The following is a 25383-nucleotide window of genomic DNA, read 5'->3' as shown; positions in this document are numbered from 1 at the left end:
TCTCTGGTCAGCCAATGGAGCCCGCGGCTCCCCGTAGTCCCGCCCCGGCCGGCCCGCCCCCGCCCCGCCCTTGGGCCGCGCCCCTCTCAGTCACTGCGCAGGCGGAATGCGCATGCCCCGCCTCCGCCCGGCGCTGATTGGCTGGCGGCGGCGCGGGCGGGGGCGGGGCGGTGCGGGCCGAGCAGGACGGCCGCCATCTTGCGCGGAGCCGGAGTCGGAGCCCGAGGCGGCGGCCGAGAGCGCGCGCCCGCCCGCGGCCCCCCGGAGCCCTCTCCCCGCGGCGCCCTCGCCTGGCCCGGCCCCGGCCCGGCCCGAGCCCTCGGCCCGGCCTGCGCGGCCGCCCCGGGGACGATGAACGGAGGATAAATGGTGCCCAAGGCGGACAGCGGCGCGTTCCTGCTGCTCTTCCTGCTGGTGCTCACGGTCACCGAGCCGCTGCGGCCAGGTGCGCGCCGGGGGGCGGCCGGCGGGCTCGGCCCGGGCGCCTGGAAGCCCTGGCCGCCCGGGTCCCTCGGACGCGTGAGGCGCCGCCGAGGCGGGCGTCCTCCGAGGAGAGCCCGGGTCGGGAGCTGGGGTCCGGGCCGCAGAAGGTCCCGCTCGAGCCTTACCTCTTGTTTCCGATGTGCACCCCCCCCCCACCTCTGTCCGCGAGAAATCAAGAGCCCGAACGCAGGGCTCCCGTCCGGCGCAGAAGGCCGGGGCCCGCCGTGCCCCGGTGGGTTGCAGGGGTTCTAAACTCAGCGGGAAGGAGCCCGATGCTGTAACGCGCACGCATAAATGCGTTCGTTTTTGTATCGACGCGGTTGCAGAGTGAGGTTCTTGACCCTGTTTAGTGGAGGAAGGGGCCCATTTCGTGGGTGCTGTCGGGACTGCTTGTCCCCAGCAGGTCGGGGAGCACGGCTGGGTGCAGGCCCCAAGCGGGCTCCCGGCCCGGGCGCGCTGCACCTCGCTGCCCTTCGCCATCTGCCGCCGAGCGCCCCACCTCCTCCCCCGGGTTCCCTCGGCAGCCAGGGCACCCCTCACTCAGTTGGAGTTGGAGGGGCCAGTGATGCTTCTGGGGCGGCGGGGTGACTGGCTGCGGGGTGGTCTTGGTAGAAACTGGAGCCGGCACCTGTGCAGGAGGGTGCTGTATGGGCTGTGAGAGGCCAGAGCCGACGGGTTTGTGCGTGCTTGTTATTACGTTCTTCAGAAAACATGTCTACACCTGTGGGGAGGCGCCAGTCGTCCCCTCCGAGTCCTGGGTCTTCTGTTATGTGGCTGGACTCCGAGGGGCGGAGCCACACGGCGCCTGTGTCCTTGGTGGCGGGGAGGCTCTGGGTCCAGCGGGGGATGTGACCGAGGTCCCCACTCCCTTTGCTTTGCCGTCTGTCCACACATCCTGCCAGCCGGCCGGCAGCAGTTCAGGAAGCATCTTGGCCGGCCTGCCCGTCGCTAGGGATGCTCACCTGAAGAGAAGCTGCCCTCTTCGTGGGCGTGCTCTCCAGCTGAAAGCAGGGGCGGGGAAATCGGTTCCCCAGCCGGCTGCGGCAGAGGTGGGAAGCGGAGCGGTGGCCCGCAGCAGGCCCGAGCTGGGGCAGGGAAGCGACTGGGTGGGGAGCAGAGCTGCTCTTTGCGCCCGTGGCTGCCCAGGTCGGGCCTTCACAGTGACCCCTGTCGGTGTCTGGAGTTGCCCTGAGAAACGTGGCGCTCCAGCTGGCTTCCTGACTCCGGCTCAGCAGCAAGTGGAGTCTTCCCCCAGGGCCTGGAGTCCTGGCTCAGACCCCCCACTGGGGAGTGAGGAGGGGGAAACGGGGCACCCCTGCTTCCCTGGAGGGCCCCTGCCAGGTGGAGCGCCCGGGGCCCCTCAGGGCGCAGGCTGGGCCTTTCACAGAGCTGCCTGCAGGAGTGCGCCCAGCCAGGCCTTTGGGCAACGCGTGTGGTCTTGGTGGTTGAGGACGCGCTGGGTGCCAGGGCTCTCGGGGGGGTCCCTGTGGGGGTGGTCCTGCTGCTAGCTCCGTCTTACAGAGAGGGCCGCAGGATAGAGCTGGAGGCCCCGGTGGCTCTGGGGAGGATTTGGTCCCGAGGCCTGGCCTCTCCCCGGCAGCCCCACCGCCCTCCCCTCGGGCCCCCTGCTCCCAGAGCCAGCCGAGGCTCTCCCGGCGGGTCTGCGGCCCGTCCCCCATCCGAGCGCCCTGGTCTGAGCGCCAGAACTCCCCTCCCCTGGGCCCCCGCTGTGATGGTGCGCCAGGAGTGGCGGCTGGTGAGGCAGGGAGGCTGGGGCCTCTGGCCAGAGGTGACGGAGCTGGAGGGACCTTGGGGCCTCTGACTTGGACACCCCAGTGGCTCGGCTCTGTCTGCAGCTGGTCCTCTGGGAGTGCGGGGTTAGGCGCGCTCGAGAAACTGTCTCTCGTCTCAGCTGTGGAAGGAGACCCTGTGTGGCTTTAGCCCCAGCTGCATCTGGGCGACCCCTCTGCCACTCCTACTTTCCCTGCCGGGTGAGCTGAGGCACGCGCGTGCTGTCCTGCCAGGAGAGGCCAGCGATGGGCCTGAGGCTGCAGCGGGAAGCCGCAGGGCTGGGTTTGGGCCCGGGGAGGGGCTGCCTGCTGGTTCAGGTCCTTTCCCGCCTGCCGCTGCGGCCCTGACACGTGGTCAGCATGCCGCAGAGCTGCGCTGGGGGCCAGGGGGCGGGTGGGTATGTCCCGAGCCCGTGCGCCGTGGCTCACAGACTGGCTGGACGCCGTGGGGTCTGTCCTGGAGCTGGCCAGGCACCCCCACCCCAGCTTGGAGCCCGCGCTCAGCCCTGACCCGCACCATGCGGAGCTGGTCCCGTGGGCCTCCAGAGCGCTGGGTTGGCCACTCGGTTTCACTCTAACTCGGATGGTAGCGTAGTGTTCTTTCCCACCTCACTAGCCTTTTTTTTTTTTAGGGAAGAAACTTTTGCTTGGGGATAATTTCAAACTTACAGAAGAGTTGCAGGGAGAAAGTGAGCTCAAACAGCCCGGCACACCATCTGCCCAGACCTCCCTGCTATCGCCTGCCCTCCTCTGCCTTACCGTGCCCAGCCCCCTCGCGCATGCACGTGTGAGCGTGAGCGTTGATGCGGGCACGCACGATTGTTGGGGAGCGAGGGGCGGGCGTCGTGGCCTGCTCCCCGAGGGGCAGCCTGTGAGGGCGCGCTGGGCCGGGGTCAGGCCGGGGGCCCGCTGGTGCCAGGCTCGGGGGTGGAGCCCGTGCGGCGGCTGTGTCTGGGCACGCGCCCCTCTGCCCCCCTCACCCAGGGTGCTGTCCGCACAGCCTGCCTCCCTGATCCTCTCACCCCCAGCCCCGGGAGCGGCCGTGCCGTCAGGGTGCCCTGCCCTGGTGCCCAGCGTCGCCCCCGCCGGCTCCCACGGGGCTGCCCCCGTGCTGGGTGTGGAGTCAGTGCAGAGGCGGCCGCCCCCTGTCAGGCTGCCGAGCCAACTTCAAACTAGTTGGGTGTTTGCAGGGTGACGGGCAGCCTTGCAGGCAGTTGTCACCCGAGACCACGTCTTAGTTTCCAGGGTGGCTCGTAGCTGGCGTTGGCTGTTCTGTGGAAGCGGGGCCTCAACGGGAGAGGGGCGCTGAGGTCAGGGCCTGCCTCCGGGTCGAGGCGAGTGCAGGCTGGTGGCTTGAGAGCGTGGAGCCCTGCGTGGAGCCGCCCCTCGCTGTCCTTGGCTCTCCTGTGACCTGGGCGTGGTTTGCAGGCACACAGGCTCAGCGTGACTCGGCTTCTGGTTCTGAGAACTGTCGATGTAGGACAGATGCTCCCTAGATCCGTGAGTGTTGAGAGGTGGGTGCGCGAGGGCGCGTTTCCCGGGAGAGCCCCCCCACTCCCAGGCGGCCGGCTCTGTGGCTTGGCTGTGCGGACGCCTGGTGTGCGCTCGGTGAGTCCAGCTGCGGCTGGAGGCGGGGGCCTGGCCGGACGCCCCAGACACCCCGCACCGTGGACAGGGCCGGGATTGTTCTGCGGGCGCACTTCGCCTCTGGGCACGTTTCAGCTGGGGCTCCGTCCTGGTCTGGCACAGAGCGGGCGCTCGGAAATCGGTGACGGAGCCGACGCACAAACGGCTCCTTCTGTTGGACATAAAGAGTGTCGGCTCCCCGCACCCGTGGGCCTCGCAGCTGCCCAGTGAGGGCGGTGGGGACCCAGCCAGCTGGCCCGGGGCTCAGGCCGGGGGGTTGCTCCCAGGGGCGAGAGCTGCCCTGAGAGGCGAGGGCGGGCAAGGCTGCTCACCGCAGAGGGCTCGTCAGGTCCCCGGCGGCACGGGGCACGGGCCGCCCCTCTGATGGGCACACCGGCCAGCCCCGTCTCCCGCGCTTCGCTTCTCTGCCTGGCACGCCATCCCACAGCCCCTTTCCCGTCCTTTTCTGTAGGCTGGCTGCTGGGCGACTGGCAGCTGGCTGGCTGGCTGTCCTCAGCTGTGGACAGTTCCGTGCCGGGAGGGTGGGTCAGAGAGCAGAGTCTGTGTGGACGCTGGACGATGAGGGTCTCCGCGTCGACCCTGAGCCCTGCCCTGCTGCACGCCACCTACCTCCCTGGGCCCCCTGCTCAGGCGCTGGGCGCTGTGGGGAGTGCCCGGGACTAGGGCACTGGGCAGGGGCCCACTGGCGGGTCAGCGGGAGGCGCAAGGTGCCAGGCCCCCGGTGCACCCAGCGTCTACGAGCTGCTGGCTCCTCCGTGGGGCCCCAGGGATGGTGGGACAGGGCGGGGGGCCTGGAAGGCGTCTGCGGGGCCCTTCTCCAGCCAGCCCTGCATGGGAAGGGGTCCAGGCCGGGGTGAGCTGTGGGAAAGCCCAGCACAGACTCCCACACTTAGAGAGGCTCACGTATATGGAACTCCAGTGTTGCGCGAATGGAGTTGGGTATTGGGCACGTGGGTTCTGCTTTTTCACTTGGCAGTGCTGAGCGGCCTGTAGGTCAGTCAGCGCAGCTCTGAGTCATTCTTGTCTTAAACAAGCCTTTATGAGAACTTTGCTTAGCCTTCTTTTGCCCGCAGGGCGCCTTCCATTAGACCTCTTATCAAAACTTTCCCTCCAGAAGCTGCTGTTCAGAGGGCAGCCCTGTGGGGGAGGCGTGGCAGGTGCTGGGGACCTAACGCCACCTGCCCGCTGCGGTGTGGGCCTGTGTGCGGCTGTCACTTGGGTTTGTGTCTTGCTCTGCTTGCCTCAGGGGCACTGAGACTCAGAATGCCCACACGCAGGAGCTCAGCTGGAGGAGCCTCAAGGGCAGACTCGGAGCCTGGGGAGCAGCGACCTGCCTGTCTCACTGTCGGCTGGCTGTGCACTTGCTCAGCCCTGTCTGTGTCTTTGCAGCCCCGGGGACCACAGCCCGCCAGGCTCCTCTGTCCATGGCACTCTCCAGGAAAGAACGCTGGAGCGGGCAGCCATGCCCTCCTCCGGGGCGTCTTCCTGACCCAGGGATCGAGCCCACATCTCCCGCATCGCAGGCAGATTCTCCACCACTGTGCCACCTGGGAAGCCTTTTATTCCAAAAAGAGCTAAGATTTCAAAATACCTTTCTTCAGAGGGAGGCAGAGGATTCTTGCCTCATTGTTTTTCCAAAACGTCTAGCATTTGATGCCCCTGGAAACGCTGCAGGCTTGGCCCTGCATGCAGTGCGCTGTGCTCACCAGCGGCGCCGCGCGGCTGCACGCCCAGGGCCCTGCGTCCGGGAGCCCCGCGCTCCTGTTCCCTGAGAGCACGCCGCGCCCTGGGGCCCAGTGCAGGAAGCAGGGGCGCGGTGGCGGCAGGACTGAGCCGCCTGCCACCCCAGCCCCAACCCCGCCCCGTGGCAGCCCCGAGCCTGCTTCTTGTCTGGGAGTCCAGCTTCCTCTTCGGATGTGTGTCTCCCTTTCCAGTCCTTTCCCCCCCACCTGCTGAGACGTTCTCTCTCCACTGAACCGTCGGTACCTCCGTCGAAAGGCGGCGGCCGCGCCAGCTGTGCTCCGGGCTCTCGTCTTCTCTTCCGTTGGCCCAGGCACCTTCCGTGAGCTTTCGGTCAGGAAGTCCTACTAACTCTGAAGAAGTTCAGAGTGGCAGCCGTGCTCGTGTGCGCGTCTGATAGTTTTTACCGGACGACAGGCTGTGGGTTTTGGCTTTTTGAGCTCAGCGTGTTTCTCCACGTTCCTGCGGGTGCGCTCGAGCCTCACTCTGGGGCATGCCTGGGACACAGTGCGGTCTCTCCGGCTCTGTCCTGGGCTCACTGAGGCAGAGCTAGGGCAGCCCTTGACCTGGAGTCAGGTTTCCCCGCTAGTCAGGCACGGCTCGCGCGTGTAACTGCAACTGAGGTGCCTGTAACTGAGGCGGCTCTGGTCCGGACGCTGAGAGCCGCGCTTTGCGTTCGTGCCTGCGGAGGTCCGGCTGTTGTCCTCAGGGCAGGTTCTCCTGGCCTGGGCAGTGTCTGACCCTTGCTGCTGCTCCTGCCCGAGGGCCCTGCCTTCCTGCCGCTCACCTCTGTTCGGTGAGCCCCCCGCTGCCCCGCTCCCCTGGGCCGAGGCTCTGCTTCTCCTGCAGGTGGCGGGCCAGATCTGCCCTCGCTGCCCGCTCCCTGGGCCGGCCCGCAGCTCAGGAGTCTGCAGGCTGCGTCCCGAGGGCTCGAGAGTTAGATCTCCGGCTTCGGGTCACTCGGCAGCGGCCACCCTGCTCCTGGGCGCCCCTGTGGGGAGCCCAGGCAGGCGAAAGGCAGGTGCCGGCCCAGCCAGGCCGTCGGCCCTGTCGGGTCCCGTTCCAGGCGCTTCCGGAAGCCCCCTCTCTGTTCCTCCATTAAGCGCAGGTTGTGCCCTGTCACGCGTGCCTGGAGGTCGGGGCACCTTCCCGCCTGAGCTCCAGCCCCGGTGACCGCTCCCGCTCCCTGCCCCTGCCCTGCGCGCCTCCTGAGCCCTGGGAGCGCCCGGGCCGCGTGCTCAGGGCCCCTGTGTTTGCCCCCACAGAGCTGCGGTGCAGCCCCGGGCAGTTTGCCTGCCGCAGCGGCACCATCCAGTGCATCCCCCTGGCCTGGCGGTGCGACGGCCTGGCGACCTGTGAGGACGGGAGCGACGAGGCCGCCTGTCCCGGTGAGTGCGCACGAGAGGCGGGGGAGCTTCAGTGAATCCTTGGGAGGGCCTAGCTATGTCTGGCCGGAGGCTTCTGAGGTTGGACTGCAGGCCTCCTGGAGGGAGGCTATTTCATTGTCCTGCTGAAAGCCTGCTAGAATTACAGCTAAAGACGTAAAGCCACAGGGACCAAGAAGACGGGGAAAGACGACCCGGGGCTTGGTCGTGCCAGCGGTGTCTTCGGAAGACAAAAAGTAGATGGCGTTCCGGACAGCCTGCTCCCCAGGGGCCGGGAGGGGGCTGCAGCCGCCGTGCCCAGAGCCCCTCCCAGCGGCTGCTGGTGTCGTTGAGCCCGGGGTGCATTCCCGCGGCACTGGGAAGGCGGCACTGGGAAGGCGGCACTGGGAAGGCGGCACTGGGAAGGCGGCACTGGGAAGGCGTGAGGGATGTGGGGGCGGGGCTCGGGCGGGGGGCGGGGCCGGCCTGCAGGGGGCGGTGGTCCCGGCGGCGCCTCCCTCCCCGGAGGGCGCTTGGCGGCTGGAGGTGGCGCCTGTTTTGTGGGCTCCCTCCAGCCTTGTCAGCTGGTGGAAAGCACAGGCTCCAGTTGCAAACCCCTTTTGCTGGAAATAGCTGCCTGGTCCTTGTTCTGAGTGAGCAACCTTTGATGCAAACGGGCTGTAAACAGTGTGTTGGGGTTTTAATGGAGGAGAAGTTACCGCCTTATTAAGAGGCATTAGGGAAGACTTGACTAAAGGGCGTTCTTGGCAAGGAAGGCTCGGCGCCATGAAGCTGCCCGTCGGCCCATCGGTCTGTAGGCTCAGTGCATCGCTGGAAGGTTTTGGGGGGAAATGGGACGAGTCAGCTGAGACATCTGGAAGGATCAGGTCCCGAGGCGGGGACTTGGAGAGGAGTCCGAGCACGCGGCTCCCTTCACGGCTGGCACAGGGAAGCCAGACTGGCTGTGAGACGGAAGAGCTGCCTGAAGCGGGGTCCAGAGGCTCAGCACGGGCAGGAGGCGCCCTCGACCCCGCGCTGCAGCTGGGGCGCTGGGCTCCTGGATGCCCCTGAACAGAGATCAGCCCCAGGCTCCTTGGAGACAAGCTCCTGGAAGGCGGGGGGAGGGGGGGTGCGTGCTCGTAAGACTTCGGTGCAGGGAAGGGCCATTTTCAAGTCACAGAGGCCGACTCGGAAATGGGAGCAGGGCGTCCCGGTGGCCCGGGGGAGGAGAAGCTGCCTGCGACGCCGGAGACCCGGGTGCGGTCCCTCCGCTGGGAAGATCCTATGCGCCTCAGAGCAGCTTAGCGCCTGCGCCACGACTGCGGAGCCTGGGTTCCACCACGAGAGAGGCCACCCCAGGGAGACACCCGTGCCCCGCAGCCAGAGGGAAGGCCAGGCGGCCACACAGGCCCAGCACAGCCAAAGATAGGTGCTATGGAGATGACCGGGTTTACCAGGTTAAAGTTAACTCTCCCTTTTATCAAAAAGTGCGGATAAACGGTGTGAGCAGGCAAGCCTCCAAGGGAGATGGTGTAACCCGGAGAGGATTGTGGTTTAGCAAACATAAAGAAGGCCTGCGAAGGGGCAAGAGCCAGTCAGGCGTGCCACAGAGCGAGAGCACGGGTGGTGCGGGGCGGGCAGAGAGGCGCTCTGCCCGCGGTGGTCCGGCGACAGCGAGCCCCCTTGCGGCCGCTCGCAAGTCCGGGCGCTGCTGAGAGGAGGCGCCAGTGCCGCCGCGGCAGACAGCTTCCAGAGCTGCCTCGGGCTTCCCCAGAGGCAGGGAAGGTGTCTGGTATTCCCGTCTCGTCAGGAGTTTTCCAGTTTCTTATGATCCACGCAGTCAAAGGCTTTAGTGTAGTCAATGAAGCAGAAGTCGATGGCTTTGAAATTCCTTTGCTTTTCCTGTGACCCAGTGGATGTTGGCAGTTTGATCTCTGGTTCTCTTTCCTTTCCTGCACCCAGTTGATACCTCTGGAAGTTCTCGGTTCACTTACTGCTGAAGCCTGGCTTGGAGAATTTTGAGCATAAGCTTGCTAGCATGTGGAGTAAGTGCAATTGTGCGGTAGTTTGAGCATTCTTTGGCGTTGCCCTCTTTGGGATTGGAATGAACACTGACCTTTTCCAGCCCTGTGGCCACTGCTGAGTTCTCCGAATTTGCTGGCATACTGAGTGTAGCACTTTGACAGCATCTTTTAAAATGTGAAGCCGCTCCACTGGAACGCCAGCACCGCCGCTAGTTTGTCCGTGGTGCTGCTTCCGAAGGCCCCCGTGCCCTCACAGTCCAGGACTCTCCCTAGGAGAGTGAGCGCGCCATCGTGGGCATCCGGGTCGTGACCACCTCCTTTGCGCAGTTCTGTGTATCCTCGCCCCCGCTTCTAACCCTCTTCTCCTTCAGTTAGATGCTCACTCTTTCTGTCCTTCGTTGTGCCTGGCCTTGCGTGGAATGTGCCCTTCACAGCTGCAGTTTTCTTGAAGAGATCTCCAGTCTTCCCCACGCTCTTCTTTTCCTCCGCTTCTTGGCAGTGTTCACTGAAGAAGGCTCTCTTATCGCTCCCATCTATTCCCTGGAACTCTGCATTCAGCTCGGTGTGTCTTTTCCTCTCCTTTGCCTTTCGCTTCTCTTGTTTGCTCAGCTGCTTGTAACACCTCCTCAGACAGCCACCTTGCCTTCCTGCGTTTCTTTTTCTTGGGGCTGATTTTGGCCATTGGCTCCCGTACAGTGTTCCAAACTTTCGTCCAGGGTTCTTCAGGCACCATCAGATCTGATGCTTGTCACCTCCACTGTGTCATCATAAGGGATTTGATTCAGTCATACCTGAATGACCTAGTGGTTTTCCCTACTTTCCTTCAGTTTAAGACTGAACTTTGCAGTGAGGAGTTCATGACCTGAGCCACAGTCAGCTCCCGGTCTTGTTTTTGCTGACTGTGTAGAACTTCTCCATCTTTGGCTGCAAAGAAAAGAACCGGCCTGATTTTGGTATCGATCATCCGGTGATGTCCGTGTGTAGTCACCTCTTGTGTCGTTGGAAAAGAGCGTTCTTGCTGTGACCCGCGTGGTCTCTTGGCAAAATTCTGTTAGCATTTGCCCTGCTTCATTTTGTACTCCAAGGCCAAACTTGCCTGTCACTCCAGGTATCTCTGGACTTCCTGCTTTTGTATTCCAGACCCGTGTGATGAGAAGCACATCTTTTTTGGTGTTAATTCTAGAAGGTCTTGTAGGTCTTCGCAGAACCCGCAGTGGTTGGAGCATAGACTTGGATCACTGTGAAGCTGAGTGGTTCAGGATGTGCCACGTTTTATGTAGCCAGGCTCTTACGTGTGCGCCTTTAGTTCTCGTTCAGTTCAGCTCAGTCGCTCAGTCGTGTCCGACTCTCTGCGACCCCATGAATCGCAGCACGCCAGGCCTCCCTGTCTATCACCAACTCCCGGAGCTCACTCAGACTCATGTCCATCGAGTCGGTGATGCCATCCAGCCATCTCATCCTCAGTCGTCCCCTTCTCCTCCTGCCCCCAATCCCTCCAAGCATCAGAGTCTTTTCCAATGAGTCAACTCTTCGCATGAGGTGGCCAAAGTACTGGAGCTTCAGCTTTAGCATCATTCCTTCCAAAGAAATCCCAGGGCTGATCTCCTTCAGAATGGACTGGTTGGATCTCCTTTCAGTCCAAGTGACTCTCAAGAGTCTTCTCCAACACCACAGTTCAAAAGCATCAATTCTTTGGCGCTCAGCCTTCTTCACAGTCCAACTCTCACATCCATACATGACCACAGGAAAAAACCATAGCCTTGACTAGACAGACCTTGTGGGCAAAGTAATGTCTCTGCTTTTGAATATGCTGTCTAGGTTGGTCGTAACTTTTCTTCCAAGGAGTAAGCGTCTTTTAATTTCATGGCTGCAGTCACCATCTGCAGTGATTTTGGAGCCCAAAAAATAAAGTCTGACACTGTTTCCACTGTTTCCCCATCTATTTGCCATGAAGTGATGGGAGCGGATGCCATGATCTTCGTTTTCTGAATGTTGAGCTTTTTTCACTCTCCTCTTTCCCTTTCATCAAGAGGCTTTTTAGCTCCTCTTCACTTTCTGCCTTAAGGGTGGTGTCATCTTCGTATCTGAGGTTCTTGCTGTCTCTCCCGGCAATCCTGAGTCCAGCTTGTGCTCCCTCCAGCCCGGCGTTTCTCGTGATGCGCTCTGCGTTGGCCTCATTAGTTTGCTGTTATAGCCAGTGTCACAGTGAGTAGCCCTGTGCATCTGTGGGGTTGGGGGGAGACTGTTCTATTTGGGGGGTTGGAGAGGCATCATTAATGTGAATTCTTACGTGTCCGGTAAGCGAAGCTTGAGGCTGACAGGTGCTAACGGGACTGGGTCCTGGAACGGCAAGGGCGGCCGGGCCCCCGGTCGCCTTCCCTGAGCCGCGGCCTGTCCTGCCCTCCGGTCGTCAGGCCTCTGTCGTCCTCTCTGCTGCTGTTTGTCTCTGTGGATGTGCCTTCTTTAACGTCTTGCTGCCGGCCCTCTCGCCTTCTGAGGTGGACCACACGCTGTCTGTGGAGCGTTCCTCTCTCAATAGCACTTTGTGTCTGGAAGCCGAGCTTCTTGGAGTCCTGCGCGCGGGGGGATCTCAGCTACAGGGCCGTGGCTCTATGTCCTGCCTGGGTTCCACATCTCAGGAGCTCCCTGCTGTCAACAGTTGCTGGGTGGGACGCACCCGATTCAGGAGTCACCTCATAATGTCAGCAGGAGCTTCACCTTCACTCCGTCGGGTTGCTTTTTAACTAGTTTGGCTGGTAAACTGTCTTTGCGGTTCTGTCTCTTAACCTTCACAAGACTCACTGCAGAGAAGATGAGCCCGTATCGTCAGGGAAGGGGCTGCCAGGCTCCTCACAGCTGCAGCCTGGCAGCAGCCCCGGGACGGGCAGGACAGACGCGTCTTCCAGCTACGGGCTCGCTGAACACTAAGTGGCAGGGCCTGCAGGGAGGCTGCGTCGCTGTTAGGAGTGAATGCTTGCACGTGGCTGGTCCTTCGCCGTTCGGGTGTCAGCCCTAAAGGCCGTGCCTTGCTACAAACCGAAAGGAGGTCTGTCCAGAAAAAGAGCCAGCTCTGACCAGTTCTAAGCAGACCAGACAGGGGTCATAGGTCTGCAGTTCTCCCGCATGCTCGTGGCTCCGCCCCTCCTGTCCTCCCGCAGTGCTCCCGCGTGCTCGCGGCTCCGCCCCTTCCGTCCTCCCGCAGTGCTCCCGCGTGCTTCCGGCTCCGCCCCTTCCGTCCTCCCGCAGTGCTCCCGCGTGCTCGCGGCTCTGCCCTCCTCCTCCTCCCCGCAGTGCTCCCGTGTGCTCACGGCTCCGCCCCTTCCGTCCTCCTGCAGTGCTCCCGCGTGCTTGCGGCTCCGCCCCTCCCCCTCCTCCCCTCGGTGCTCCCGCGCCGTCACAGGAGTAGCAAGCCTGGAGCTTGCTGCGCATCTGCAGTTTTTCTCTCTGTGCCGCACACGTTGTCCACGTCATGCGTGTGTCCCCACGGGAGCGAGACAGAGGTGGCGGCCCTGGGCCCCCCCAGACCGTGAGACCCCCGAGCACAGTGCCTGTTCCCGGCTGAGGGTGGAGAGCGTCAGTTGCAGAAAGCCCGCTAGTAACCGTGTATCTGCGGGCTCTCTAGCTTTGGAAAGCCTGCGCCGGCTAACCGAGGCGTTGGATTTTGGGCCCCGGTTCTCGGCCTGTTTGGTGTGAGGCAGGAAAGCAGCAGGGGAGCCCGCAGCCCGGGGCGCCGCCTTCAGAGCCCACACAGGCGCGTCTGGACGCAAAGTGGACTCACATTTTGTCCTTTATCCGCAAGGCTTCTCCACTTCCGACCAGCCGAGCGCCCCGGGCCCTGCAGGCTCCCCTGCTGCCCCTGGCGGGCTGTCTTGAGAGGAGCGCTGCCCCTTCAGAGGGCTGGGCTCGGGCTGGACTCCAGGCTTGGAGCAGCCCCGGCCCCACTGCAGGAGCGAGGCCCCCACTCAGGGCTCAGGGCCCCTGGCTCCCGGGACCCTCGGCCATGTGTGCTGGGTGGGGGGCGCTGGGCGGGGAGCCAGGAGGGGACACTCGGGCGCGCGGATGTGCAGAGGATTGGTGTGGACGCTCCCCGCGCTGAGCCACCTGCCCCGCCCCCCCACAGGCTGCCTCCTGGCCACCTGGCGCCCAGCGCTCCCGGCAGGGCTGGGCCTCCCGCTCCCCTGTGCCCCAGATTCCTGTCTCTGAGCAGTCTGGCCAGTCCTGACCAGGCGCCCAGGACTCTGCGTGGTGGGATCCAGTGGAAGCACGGTCTTGCTCGCTGGAGCGGCCAGCGGGGAGTGTCCAGTGCAGGCGCGTGGGCGAGCCTCCTCACACCCGAGCCGGCCCCCAGGCATGCCCACACTGTGCCCTGCGCACCCCTGAGCCCTGCAGGGACCTGCCAGCCCCTCTGCCTGCCACCCTGGGCCCAGGCTCTGCAGCCTAGCCCTGCCTCAGAGCCGCTGGTCACAGCCCCTCCCCCCCAGGAGGAGAGCAGCGCCGCCCAGGTGTGTGCCTGGGGCCCCCGCCCCGGAGGGAGCCCCGTCTTCCCCGGGTGGGAAGAGGACGCTGGAGCCTCTCTCAGGCCTGGGGGCACTGTTGATGGGTGGCAGTGCTCTCTCTGTTTCTGACACGGGCTGTGGGAACTCTGAAAGCACTGCCCAGCCGTTGCTGTGGGCAGCACAGAGCTCTGGGGTCTCAGGGTGCAGACACAGCCTCTCCACCAGCCGGGAGCTGTGGGGAGCCCAACAGAGAACATCCCACAGGAGTGGGGCCAGCAGAAGTGACCTTCCCGTGCCTAAAATGATCAAAGCTGTCGTGGTCTTAAGCTCACACCGCAAACCGTGAGCTCGTGCTGGACACGGTCCCGATTGATTCGAGGAAGGATCTGTATAGAAAAGAGCCTTTGGGAGGGCAGTCGCCTCTGGAATAGTGACAGCTGGTCTGTTCTCTTCCCAAACTTCTGTGCTTCTCAGATATTCTGTATTGGACGTGTGTTATTCTACAATGAGAAAAAGTAAAAGGGACTGAATAAAGACAGCATCGGGGAAAGCCCTGGTGGTCCAGTGGTCAGGGTTCCTGTGCTTTGCACCGCGAACTCCCCCACTGCTTGGAGAATTAGGGTCTTGCTGCCACAATCAGGAGGGTTTACGGCACCTCCCACCGCCCACTGGGCTCACCCCAGCACAAGCCCAGAGTGTGTGTGTGGGGGGATGTCTCTGCAGACCAAGGTGGGTGTCTGGTGTGTGTGTGTGTCTGTGGGTGTCGGGGGGGGGCCGCTCTGTGGGCCGTGCAGCCGTGTCCTCTGCTGGGCCCACGGGTGGGGCACAGCGCCCCAGGGATGCGGCCTCGACGGTCTTGCTGGTGCCCTGGGTGAGTCTCATTCCCCTGGGCCTCCTCACTCAGGCCTGCGAGGCACCCTTGGATCAGACACAGAGCTGGCATCTGCCTCCCCCTGCGCCTCGTGCTCACACTTGGGCCGTGCTGCAGGCCTGCTGGGCGGGAGGGCTGCGTGGGTGCCCAGGCCCTGGCCTTGAGGGTGAGGGAGGGGCGGGCAGGCAGAGAGGGATCCTGCCTGGGCTCTGCAGGGAACCCCTGGACCAGAGCTGTGGGGGCTCCGCAGGAGGGCTAACTGCACTGGGCCCGCAGGGGCCTGTTAGGAAGCACAGCGCGGAGGCCCCGTTGCGCGGAGAGTGAAGACTTTCCTGGTGCACTCAGTGAGACGCACATGTGACCCGTGAGGCGTGAACTGCACGTGTGAAGGGTTCTGAGGAAGCCTGAATAGACGGAGTCTCCAGCGGCTCCTCCGGCCCGCCCGCCCGCGGCCCTCTGCCTGCCGGCGGCTCCCTGCGGCACCTTGCCCTCCGACGTGTCTGCAGACACTGCTCTCTGCTTTCAGAAGTGAGCGGGCAGGCCCGTCCCTACCATGGGAAGGAGGCTGCGGACCCGAGGCCGGGCCGGGCGCGTGGCGGCGACCCCTCGCACCCACACGCAATGAGCGTGGCACAGCCCGTGCGCTTCAGCAGTAAGTTGCAGGCCTGCCCTGGCGATGACCTGGGGCCCACCCCACAGGTCCCCCCGAAACACCCCTTCAGGCCTCCTCCGGTGGGTGGGGCGGCAGGGTGACCTGCCCAGGGCCTCCCTGCCGGGCGGGGAAGCTGAGGTGAGCACCAGGCCCCGGGGCTTTTCCCACAAGGTGCTCGCCACCTGGGGCCCGGGGGACTGCCCTTGGTCCATGGAGGAGGCTGCCCTGCCTCTGCCTAAAACGTAATTAGTAGCAAGCTACTTCGTGAGCTCCCTGCAGCGTGCGCCTGTTAGAAGAGACGCCTGGGCAGAAGGGCCCGGACGGGCGCGGGCCTGGGCGGGGTGTTCCTGCCGCCCGCCCAGGGGCCACCGTGCTGTCCACCGCTTGGCCCAGGGGGCACAGCACCCCATCCTGACCGCCCCGGCCTCAGTGTCCCCCCCATCCTCAGTGTCCCCCCTATCCTCAGCATCCCCCCCATCCTCAGCGTCCCCCCCATCCTCAGTGTCCCCCCTATCCTCAGCGTCCCCCCCATCCTCAGTGTCGGCCCCCATCCTCAGTGTCGCCCCCTATCCTGAGCATCCCCCCCCCGGCCTCAGCGTCCCCCCCAGCCTTAGCGTGCCCCCCATTCTCAGTGTCCCGCCCAGGTTCAGCGTCCCCCCAGCCTCAGCATCCCCCACATCCTCAGTGTTCCCCCCATCCTCAGTGTCCCATCCCATCCTCAGCGTCCCCGCCATCCTCAGTGTCCACCCCCATTCTCAGTGTCCCCCCCATCCTCAGCGTCCCCCCATCCTCAGCGTCCCCCACCCCAGCCTCAGAGTACCCCCCCAGCCTGAGTACCCCCCCAGCCTGAGTACCCCCCCATCCTCAGCGTCCACCCCCCGCCTGAGCTTCCCCCACCCCATCCTCAGAGTACCCCCCCCAGCCTCAGCATCCCCCCCGTCCTCAGTGTCCCCCCCATCCTCAGCATTCCCCAGTATTCTCCCCCCAGCCTCAGCGTCCCACCCCCACCTCAGCGTCCCACCCCCCGCCTCAGCGTCCCCCACACCATCCTCAGAGTCCCTCCCCAAGCCTCAGAGCATCCCCCCCAGCCTCAGCGTCCCCCTCCCTGGCCTCAGCATCCTGCCCCCCGGCCTCAGAGCCCCCCCCCGCCCGACCTCGGAGTCCCCCCCCCCCCCCCGCCACCAGGCTCCCGCGCAGGTGCTGGTGTAGGGAGGCCTTGCGGGTGCTGACTGGGGCCGCCCCGCCCTGCATGCTTCCTAGGGAAGTGCCCCGCGGGCTGGCACCACTACGAGGGGACAGCCAGCTGCTACCGCGCCTACCTGAGCGGGCAGAGCTACTGGGACGCCGCACAGACCTGCCAGCGCCTGAACGGCTCCCTGGCCACCTTCTCCACCGACCAGGAGCTGCGCTTCGTGCTGGCCCAGGAGTGGGAGCAGCCGGAACGGACCTTCACCTGGCAGGACCAGCACAAGTGAGCTGCTGCGCCCGGGCGCCAGGGCGTGCGAGCGCACGGAGGGCGGCGGGTGGGGGCCCGGGCGCCAGGGCGTGCGAGCGCACGGAGGGCGGCGGGTGGGGGCCCGGGCGCCAGGGCGTGCGAGCGTATGGAGGGGATCGGGTGGGGGCCCAGCGGGCGGTGGCTCTCGGAGGGCAGGGGCAGTGCCTGCTGTGGTGCCTTGGGCTAGCCCTTCCCGCTCTTACGCTCGGGGATTCTGATGCAGCTGCCCGGGGTCTGGGCCTGAGTCAGGATGGGCCTCTCTGTGTGGGGGGCTCTGTGGGCCTGGCTCGCAGGACGTGCTGGTGGACCGGGCCCTTCTGAGAGCCTGGGTTGGGCCAGGCCTGTGCCTGGTGCCTGCCATGGGCCTTCTCATCCCTTCCCGGAACTCCACGGGGAACCAGGGCTGCCTAGGGCGCGTGCTGGCTCTGAGCCTGGCTCTGGGCCCACCCAGCGCTCAGGGCTTTGTTCTGTGGCAGCTGGGAGCTGAGGACCCACCCACACTGCCGGGCTGGGCCCTGGGGCACCCTCCCACGGGGTGTGGACTGCAGGGTGGCCAGAGCCCACGAGGGCAGGGGCTGGCACAGTGACTGGCGGGGGCGCTGCAGGGGTCTGCCCGGTGACGTTAGAAGCCCCTAGCTCGCGGTGGTGCTGAGTGCTTGCACAAGGGGGAGGGTGGGCCGTGCTCTCAGGTGGGCACACGCAGGTGGGGCTGCAGGGGCTGCGGGCACCCCCAGGGCCGGGCAGGGCCCACACCCACAGGCCCTGGGGTGGTTTCGCTTAAACGTGGGTCTGTCTGCTGAGATCCACTGATAAGGGCGGTCTCAGCCGGAGTCACCCAAGACGAAAACGGCCGGTGAATCTGTATAGAATTCTATTTTAATGCATTCATTAAAACTAGGGACGAAGCCTTGGAAAGGCCGTTCGTGCTTTTGAGGCTCCCATTGTGAAGGCCAGCGTAAGTGCTCACAACGCCTCCTGCGCGCTCCCTTCTTGCAGGCTGTGGGTCGGCTACCAGTACGTCGTCACCGGCCGCAACCGCTCCTTAGAAGGACACTGGGAGGTGGCGTCCAAAGGTGAGGCGCGCTGGGCTTGCTGCCCGAGCTCTCCTGGCAGGTGCCCGGGGTTTGGGCGCCGCAGCTGACAGCGGAGCCCGCGGGGCCCCACCCCTCCCAGCTGCCGGGCCAGCCCCTCACCCGCAGAGTGCCGGCCGCGTCCCCCGGGGAGGAAGGGGCGTCCTCCCCCGTCCCGCGGGCGCTGCCGACCCCCGAAGCGTGCCCCTGCCCCCGGGCCCCCCGGGCACGTGCAGAGCTGCGCGCAGAGGAATGGAGGCGGCAGTCCCCATGACGCCGGCCGGCCGTCCGTCCGCCCCGCAGGCTCCTCGGAGGTGCTGCTGCCCCCGGACCCCATCTTGGCGGCAGCCACGGCGGAGGGCGACGGCGTGTTCTGCGCGCAGCTGCAGTGCTTCCACTTCCCCACGCTGCGCCACCACGACCTGCACAGCTGGCGCGCCGAGAGCTGCCAGGACAAGTCGTCCTTCCTGTGCAAGAGGAGTGAGCGGGGGGCCCCCCCCAGGGCCCGACCCCACGGGGGCCTCTTAGTGCCCCAGACCCCCGGGGCCCCAGGGACCCCTCGCCACTCCCGACTGGGCGGGGGCCTCTGCCCTGGGGGTGCCTGGGGCCTGGGCGGTAGTGTCCCCCGTGACCCCTCGCTCCTTCCCAGAGTAGACGGAGGCTCTGCCCGGCTGTGCGGTGAGGAGACGGTGGCGGCCAGAGGCCTCGCCACGCCTCGTGTGTCCGGAGCCCTTCGCCTGCTCCCGGTGGCCCCGGCCTGTGGTCCAGGGCTCTCCCAGGCGGCTGACGCGCAGGTCCGCTGTGCCTGTCACAGGTCAGACGTGTGTGGACATCAAGGACAACGTGGTGGACGAAGGCTTCTACTTCACGCCCAAAGGGGACGACCCGTGCCTGAGCTGCACCTGCCACGGCGGGGAGCCCGAGATGTGCGTGGCCGCGCTGTGCGAGCGGCCGCAGGGCTGCCAGCAGTACCGCAAGGACCCCACCGAGTGCTGCAAGTTCGTGTGCCTGGACCCAGGTGAGGCTTGCGCCCGGGCGGGGCCAGGGCCAGCTCCCCTGCCCCCAGGCCAGCTGCCACCCCAGCCCCCACTGGGCGCTTCTGTGTCTGCACGTGGTGCTGAGGGGAACTTGAGCAAAAGATGAGGCGCTGTCCACAGTCCTGAGTAGACCTCCCCACTTGGTGGTGCCCCCTGGGTGGGCGCCAGGCGGGGTGGTATGTGGTGACCTGTCCTGCCGCCGCCTCGTGCTCACACTGTGGTGACAGTCTCATAGAGTAGGCACACCCTCTGCTACGATCGTAAGGCGCTGATGAGAGAGAGGCGTGAGTATACCATGTTCATGGATCAGAAGACTCGGTCAGTAGGAGGGGATTCTCCCACAAATTACCTATGGATTCTGTGCAGTCTCTGGAGAAGGTAATGGCACCCCACTCCAGTCCTCTTGCCTGGAAAATCCCATGGACGGAGGAGCCTGGTGGGCTGCAGCCCATGGGGTCGCTAGGAGCCAGACACGACTGAGCGACTTCACTTTCACTTTCTGTGCCGTCTCAGCCAGAGTTCCAGCAGAGTACTCGTAGATGCTGACAAGCTGATTCTAAACTTCATGTGGAAAGGCAGAGGAGATAGAACAACCAAACCGGTTTCAGAAAAGAAGAAAGTTGGCGGGTTCATGGCACCTGATGTGACACTTACCGCGAAGTCATAGTATCTGAACAGCGATTTCAGCGACTGACACGCAGACCAGTGGAAGAGAAGAGTCGAAACAGTCCCCACGCACGCAGCCAGCTGACAGGCGATTCAGTGAAGGCAGGCTGGACCTGGAACAGGCGTGCTGGAACAACTGGAGATCCCGGAGCCATCAAGTGAGCCTTCTACTGCACCCGTGCTGGGTGTGGAATCAACGCCGAGATGCTCACACACCCGTCTAAACCGTCGTAAGGCTTGCAGAAGAAAGCACACACTCTTCATTTTCAATTTTTAAAAATCTTACCAAGGCTTAGTTGGCGTGCAATGCTTTCAGTCTCAGGCGTAGGGCAGAGTGAGTCAGTTGTACACACTGCCCTTTTTTAAGGTTCTTTCCCCTGTAGCTTCTTAGGGCGTACAGAGTTTCTGTGCTGCCCAGTAGGTTCTCGTTGATATGATGATAACATATCATGCTGTCTGTACGTCAGTCCCAGCCTCGCAGTTGATGCCTCCCCAGCGTACTTTCAAAATTAAGTCTTTTAAAAGAAAAAAGAAAAAGCTCTGTGACCTTGGGATACACAGCATTTTTAGATCAAAAGAAACATTAATAGATCACACTTCATCAAATCAGAAACTTCTGCTTGTGGAAGACCCTTGAGGAAATGAAGAGATAAAGCACCAATAGAGAAACAGATGAGACCCCGAAGCTCTTGTGTGCAGCGTATGGAAGGACTCTCAGCGGAGCAACATGCAAACAGGCCACCCTGGGGAGGAACAGGCTGCCGCCCCCCGCTGAGCTTCTGGGCCCGGAGGGGAGGGGCCCGTCTGAGAGCCGCCTCAGAGGCCGGGCCTGATGGCCGCTGCCTGTGCCCAGACAACAGCAGGCAGCCCCGCCGGGCAGGGCCCAAGCCCCCAACAGGGCGGGGGAGGCCTCTGTCCCCGAGGACGCTGCTCTCTGCGTGTGCCTGCTGGTGCCTCCTGCTGCCAAGCGCTGGGGACAGCCATCGGGGACCTTGACCGTGTCCTGGGGTCCACCTCGGGCCGAGTAGGAATTCATCGTTGCAGAGAGAGCACCCCATGCTGGGACCTCTGAGCTGACCACAGGCCGCCAGGCGGGGTCTGAAGGGGCTGTGCCCTTTTGCGCGCTGCTCGCCGGCCTCTCGACAGGACGCCCAGCTGTCCTGAGGAGCCTGCGTGTGTGAGGAGCCCGCGTGTGTGAGGAGCCCGTGTGAGCCTGGCCGTGCAGTGTGTCCTCACGCTGCAGTTGGGTGCCTGCCCGTGCGTCAGAGGCAGGGGGTCGAGAGGGGGCCCAGAGCCTCCACACTCGGGCCACCCCTGCCCTGAAGCCCTCTGGTCTCCACGCTGGGTCCAGGGGCAGGGCAATGCTGTGACACGATGCCCGTGACCCCTGCATGGGTGGGAGCCTGGGGCTGCCGGCCCTGCCCTCTGCCCCCGCCACGCCCAGCAGGCCTGCTGTGTGTCAGGCAAGGTGGCCAGGCCCTGGGCCGGTGCCGCCAGGGTGCTGAGCCACGTCCCCAGCACGCTCACCAGAGGTGTCACCAGACGCTGCCACAGTGCCCTGGAGTGCAGAGGTGCTGGCCTGGCCCGTAGCAGAGCAGCAGCAGCTGCCTCCCAGAGGGGGGCACTTCAGGACTCCCGGCTGGCGGGGTGGGTCGGCGCCCACCAGAGCCTCTGCCCCCAGGCCTCCGGTGCAGGTGCAGGGCCAGTCCAGCCCCGGGGAGCTGCTGGGGGCCCGGGGCCTCCCCTGCAGAGCAGGCCCCGCCGGACTTGCTGGGGTCAGGCCGTGACCTGGGGGAGGACGTCCTTTCTGGCTGGCCACCTCCCTCCTGCCAGACCCCAGGTGCGCAGTGGAGGCCCCGGCTCCCCTCCCCAGAGGAGGCCAGCAGGAGAGTGGGCACCGGGAAGTCAGGAGTCAGAAGAGCCACTGGCGGGCGAGGGGTGGTGGGGGCTGAGATCCCGGACTCTCAGGTCCAGGGGGCACGCCCAGACCCTCTGATCAGCTGCAGGCTCCGGGTAAGCCGGGCCTCTGTGTGAGGACTGGTGCAGGGCGGGCAGAGCTCTGCGGCCAGGCCTAGGCTTGGACGCTGACACGGCCCGGCTGACCTCAGCTCCCACCCGGGGACGCTCGCCTGCTGGGCGCTGCAGCCAGCACGGTCCTGCTCAGCCCAGTGAGATGGGCGTTGGGGGGGGGCGGCGCGGGGCCCCTGAGCCCTGCCCTCCCGCCCGCAGATGGCGGCAGCCTGCTGGACTCCATGGCCAGCGGGATGCGCCTCGTCGTCAGCTGCGTGTCGTCCTTCCTCGTCCTCTCGCTGCTGCTCTTCATGGTCCACCGGCTGCGCCAGAGGCGCCGAGAGCGCATCGAGTCCCTGATTGGGGCGAACCGTGAGTGTCCCACCCGCCCAGCGCCCGCCGGCCGTGGCCCCCATTGGAGGAGGGAATCGGGGCTGCCCGCCCCCGCCCTTGGCGTCCGTGTGGTGGGAGGGGGGCCGACCTCCAGGCCGTGAAGACCCGGGTGGGTGCGGCTGGCTGGGGGCCACTTGGGGGCGTGGCTCACCCTAGGCGCACGTGGTTGCGCGTCCGCCCTCCCGCCGAGTAGCTTCCGCGATCCTGCCTCACCGGGTGAGCGGCCGGCTGCAGATCCAGGACGCCGGGCCGGAGGCGTGAAGGGCCCACCTCATGTGGGCAGCGAGGCTCTTTGCGACGCTCCTGGGGGCGGAGCTGCAGGGTGGGCTTCAGGCCGGGGCCGTCGGCGCGGGGTCAGGGTTCTGGGTCGGCAGGCGGTCGCCGGGGTGCGCGGCTCCTCCCCTGTGGGGGTCCAGCCCGAGTGACGGCCCCGCGCCCCTCTCCCCGCCCAGTGCACCACTTCAACCTCGGCCGCAGGATCCCCGGCTTTGATTACGGCCCCGACGGCTTTGGCACGGGCCTCACGCCCCTGCACCTTTCCGACGACGGGGAAGGTGGGACTTTCCACTTCCACGATCCCCCTCCGCCCTACACCGCATACAAGTACCCCGACATCGACCAGCCCGATGACCCGCCGCCACCCTACGAGGCCTCCATCAACCCGGACAGCGTGTTTTACGACCCCGCAGGTGATCCTCGGGGCATGGGAGCCGCAGCGTGGGCCCCATTCTTGCCCTTAAGGTGGCCCCGCTGCAGGGGTGGGCGGGCTCACCCTGCCCCTGCCTCCCTCCCGGGACCCCTCAGCCGGGCCCTGCGGGGAGCACATATGGCGAGCTGAGGCCACGCCCCGCGGCGGGCCTTCCTGCCCAGTGGGAAGGGAGCCCCCGGGACCCCTCAGCCGGGCCCTGCGGGGAGCACATATGGCGAGCTGAGGCCACGCCCCGCGGCGGGCCTTCCTGTCCAGTGGGAAGGGAGCCTATGAGTGAGTCTGGTCTTTCTGACGCTGTGGAAGCCAGCCGTCGGGGGGGAGCGGAGGGACACCGGATGGCCGTCCACAGCCTGGCCCGACCCTGGCCGGGGCGCGCGCAGGAGTCCCCAGCGAGTCCCCGTTTGTGCGCTCACACACACGCACAGACACGACGGAGCAGGCGGCTTTGCAAGGCCCGCGCTCTGCAGCGTTCCCTCGGGTGCGGCCCCCATAGGCAGGAAACACTTGGGCCTGACTTGTGCCCTGGGGAGAGGTTGTCGCCGCCTGCCGGCAGGGGCCAGGGACAGAGAAGAGGGAGGGGTGCTCCTGGGGCAGCGGGTCCCTGACGCCTCTGGGTGGGGCAGCGGGAGTGCATGCGCGGGGCCGCAGCCTGGGTCCCTGGGCCCCGTCCAGCGCGCGTGTGGGAGTCGGGGCTGCCGCGCCCCCCTCAGGCAGGCTGTTCTGGGGACCCCCGCGTGGGCTGTCGCCCTCACCTGTCCCTGTGGTCCAGCCCGGGCCTCGTGCGTGTGCCTGAGGGCCCCTTTTGTTCTGCTGTCAAAGCCTCCCCGCCGCGCACACCCACCGGGCTTTGCTCACAGCGGACCCCGCTTGCCCACGAAGCCACCGCACGGCGCAGCTAGCGGGGAGGAGCCCTTTGGAGCCTCTCCGCCCCGCTGACCCCTGTCTCCTCCCGCAGATGATGACGCCTTTGAGCCGGCGGAAGCCGCCCCTCCCACCGCTGGAGACGGCAGCGGGGAGGGCACGGTGCCCCGGCGCCCGGAGCGCACCCTTGGGGCTCCTCTGGCCGACCTGGAAGACTCGGCCGACAGCAGCAGCGCCCTCCTGGCGCCGCCTGAGCCCGGCCCGGGTGGGGCCGCCCCCACCCCAGAGGCGCTGCCAGGGTGCAGCCGGCACAGCCGAGGTTCCCTCAACACCGTGGTGTAGAGGACAGCCTGCCGCCCCGACCAGCCGGGCACTTGTCCGCCCTAAGAAAGACACTGGTGCCCGTGGGCAGCGTGAGGACCTGAGGCAGACTGGACCTGGGCCGGGCACACGTGTGGTCCCCAGGGAGCACCGCCACCACCACACACACCCCCTCGCCCCCGGGGCTCCGGGGGGGCTCAGACACGAGCAGCTTCTGGTTCCTGTGTCTTTTTAAACGGCGGACGGCGGGTAGAGTTCACAGAGGAGGCGGAGGCGCGCGGGCTGCTGTGCGGCTCTGCTGGGCTTGACTTGCCCCAGCCTGCGCACACCTTATCTGAGGACGGGGAACAACCTGGGCGGGTGCCTCGGAGGCTCCTCTGGGGCCGCCCCCAGCTGCTTCGTCACACGGTGGGCCTGGCCGGGGGCTCTTCTGCCGAGGCCCTGAGGTGGGGCTGCCCGCTCTGTGCTGTCTCCCCCGCTGGGCTCAGTGGAGCCCGGTGCCCGCCCCGAGGCTCCCCCAGCGCCTGCATGGCGCCCCCGCAGCCCTGGAGCCAGGCCGAGGCCTCTAGCCTGCCTGGGTGTCCCGCCCTGGGCCTCGGCGCCGCTGGAACCTGGGTGCCCCCGCTCCTTCTGACCCGGCCCCACCCCACCTTGTTTGTGCCATAAAGGGTCGTGCCCCTGGGGGGGGGGGCGGGGCTGAAGCTCACATCCTGGGCTGTCCACCTGAAAGCCAGATGTCTGCCCAGCGCCACCACCCTCAGAACCCAGTGGCTGCATGCCATGCCCAGCAGCAGGGTGCTGGGTGCCCTGCCCCGGGAGCCTTGACTGAGGGCCCCTGTGGCCTGCTTCTGGGCAGGGGTCTTGTCTCCTGGCGCAGCCCTTTAGCATTTCCGAGGTTTGGAGATTGAGTGGGCTCTGTGCGGTTTTCAGCACGCCCGTGTCTTTTCTATGTTGAGCGTCTGGGTTTTTCCTTTTCTGTGTCCATGTGTTTGCAGGCGGTGGCCAGCCGCGGGGACTCGCCTGGGCCCCTCGCAGCCTCGGCGGGCCAGCAGCAGGGAGGGGGTGAGGAGAGGGTGGTGCCAGGCCAGGCCAGCAGCAGAGAGGGGGTGAGGAGAGGGTGGTGCCGGGCCCGCACAGTCTCCCTTGGAGACCGTTCTCTTTGCCCCGGGTGGCATGAGATGCCCGTGTTGCCCACAGAGCATGGCTCGGCCCACAGGAGCCAGGGCTGGAGGCTGCGCCGCGCAGGGGGCGGTGTGCCCTGCAGGCCTGCACCCCCGCAGAGGGCCCGACCTGCTGAAGAGGGAGCAGAAGGGGCATCCTGCCGCCGCTGTGTGCTGGGCACAGCGGTCACTACAGGCCCAGCTGGTGCGGGTGAGGCTCGTGAGCACTCTTGCTTTGAGGTGGGTGCCCCAAGGGGCCTGGTCCAGGCCTCAGACCCGTGCGCACATTACACGTGGGGACCGAAGGGTGCCGGGCCAGTCAGGCGGGTGAGGCTGTCTTGGGGCAGCCGCGGGGGCCACGGTCAGACAAGTCCTGGCCGGCCCTGCTTGAGGATCCTGTGCGCCAGGGGGCTCCCAGCTGCCTGTCCCTGGTGAGTGTCCATACCCCGCCCTCTCGAGGCCCGTCCCCGTTTCGTCTCACTGAGGGTTCCTAGTTTGGGTTTTTTTTTTGGTTGGGTTGCCACTAATTCTTTTCTTAAGATGCTGTGAGAACCATTTCATCCAAATGCCAAATAAACCTGTGTTCTGGAAGAA

The 25383-nt window shown here is 65.6% G+C and overlaps 1 protein-coding gene across 2 annotated transcripts; it reads left to right on the top strand.

Moving 5' to 3' along the window:
• Positions 1-158: 158 nt before the first annotated feature.
• Positions 159-25383, top strand: DGCR2 (DiGeorge syndrome critical region gene 2). 2 transcript variants are annotated; one of them, XM_069558327.1, is made up of 10 exons: positions 159-445; positions 6926-7048; positions 14942-15067; positions 16328-16538; positions 17559-17635; positions 17936-18112; positions 18447-18650; positions 21565-21717; positions 22191-22427; positions 23403-25383. In XM_069558327.1, the coding sequence occupies exons 1-10, from the start codon at positions 367-369 to the stop codon at positions 23648-23650; spliced, it is 1635 nt and encodes a 544-aa protein (XP_069414428.1). In that variant the 5' UTR covers positions 159-366; the 3' UTR covers positions 23651-25383. The 2 variants fall into 2 exon arrangements, with proteins under 2 accessions (XP_069414428.1, XP_069414427.1); XM_069558326.1 differs by having other exon boundaries at positions 205-445; positions 14942-15068; positions 16320-16538.

The sequence above is a fragment of the Ovis canadensis genome, chromosome 17, assembly GCF_042477335.2.
Source record: "Ovis canadensis isolate MfBH-ARS-UI-01 breed Bighorn chromosome 17, ARS-UI_OviCan_v2, whole genome shotgun sequence".
Lineage (NCBI taxonomy): Eukaryota > Metazoa > Chordata > Mammalia > Artiodactyla > Bovidae > Ovis > Ovis canadensis.
Note: the sequence above shows the minus strand (reverse complement) of the source record. Positions and strands in the feature narration are given on the sequence as shown.

Coding starts and splice junctions, on each gene's coding strand:
- DGCR2 (XM_069558326.1), top strand. CDS start 367: ATGGTGCCCAAGGCGGACAGCGGCGCGTTCCTGCTGCTCTTCCTGCTG. Junction 7,049..14,941: donor CGACGAGGCCGCCTGTCCCG/GTGAGTGCGCAC, acceptor CTCTGCTTTCAG/AAGTGAGCGGGCAGGCCCGT. Junction 18,113..18,446: donor GTCCTTCCTGTGCAAGAGGA/GTGAGCGGGGGG, acceptor TGCCTGTCACAG/GTCAGACGTGTGTGGACATC.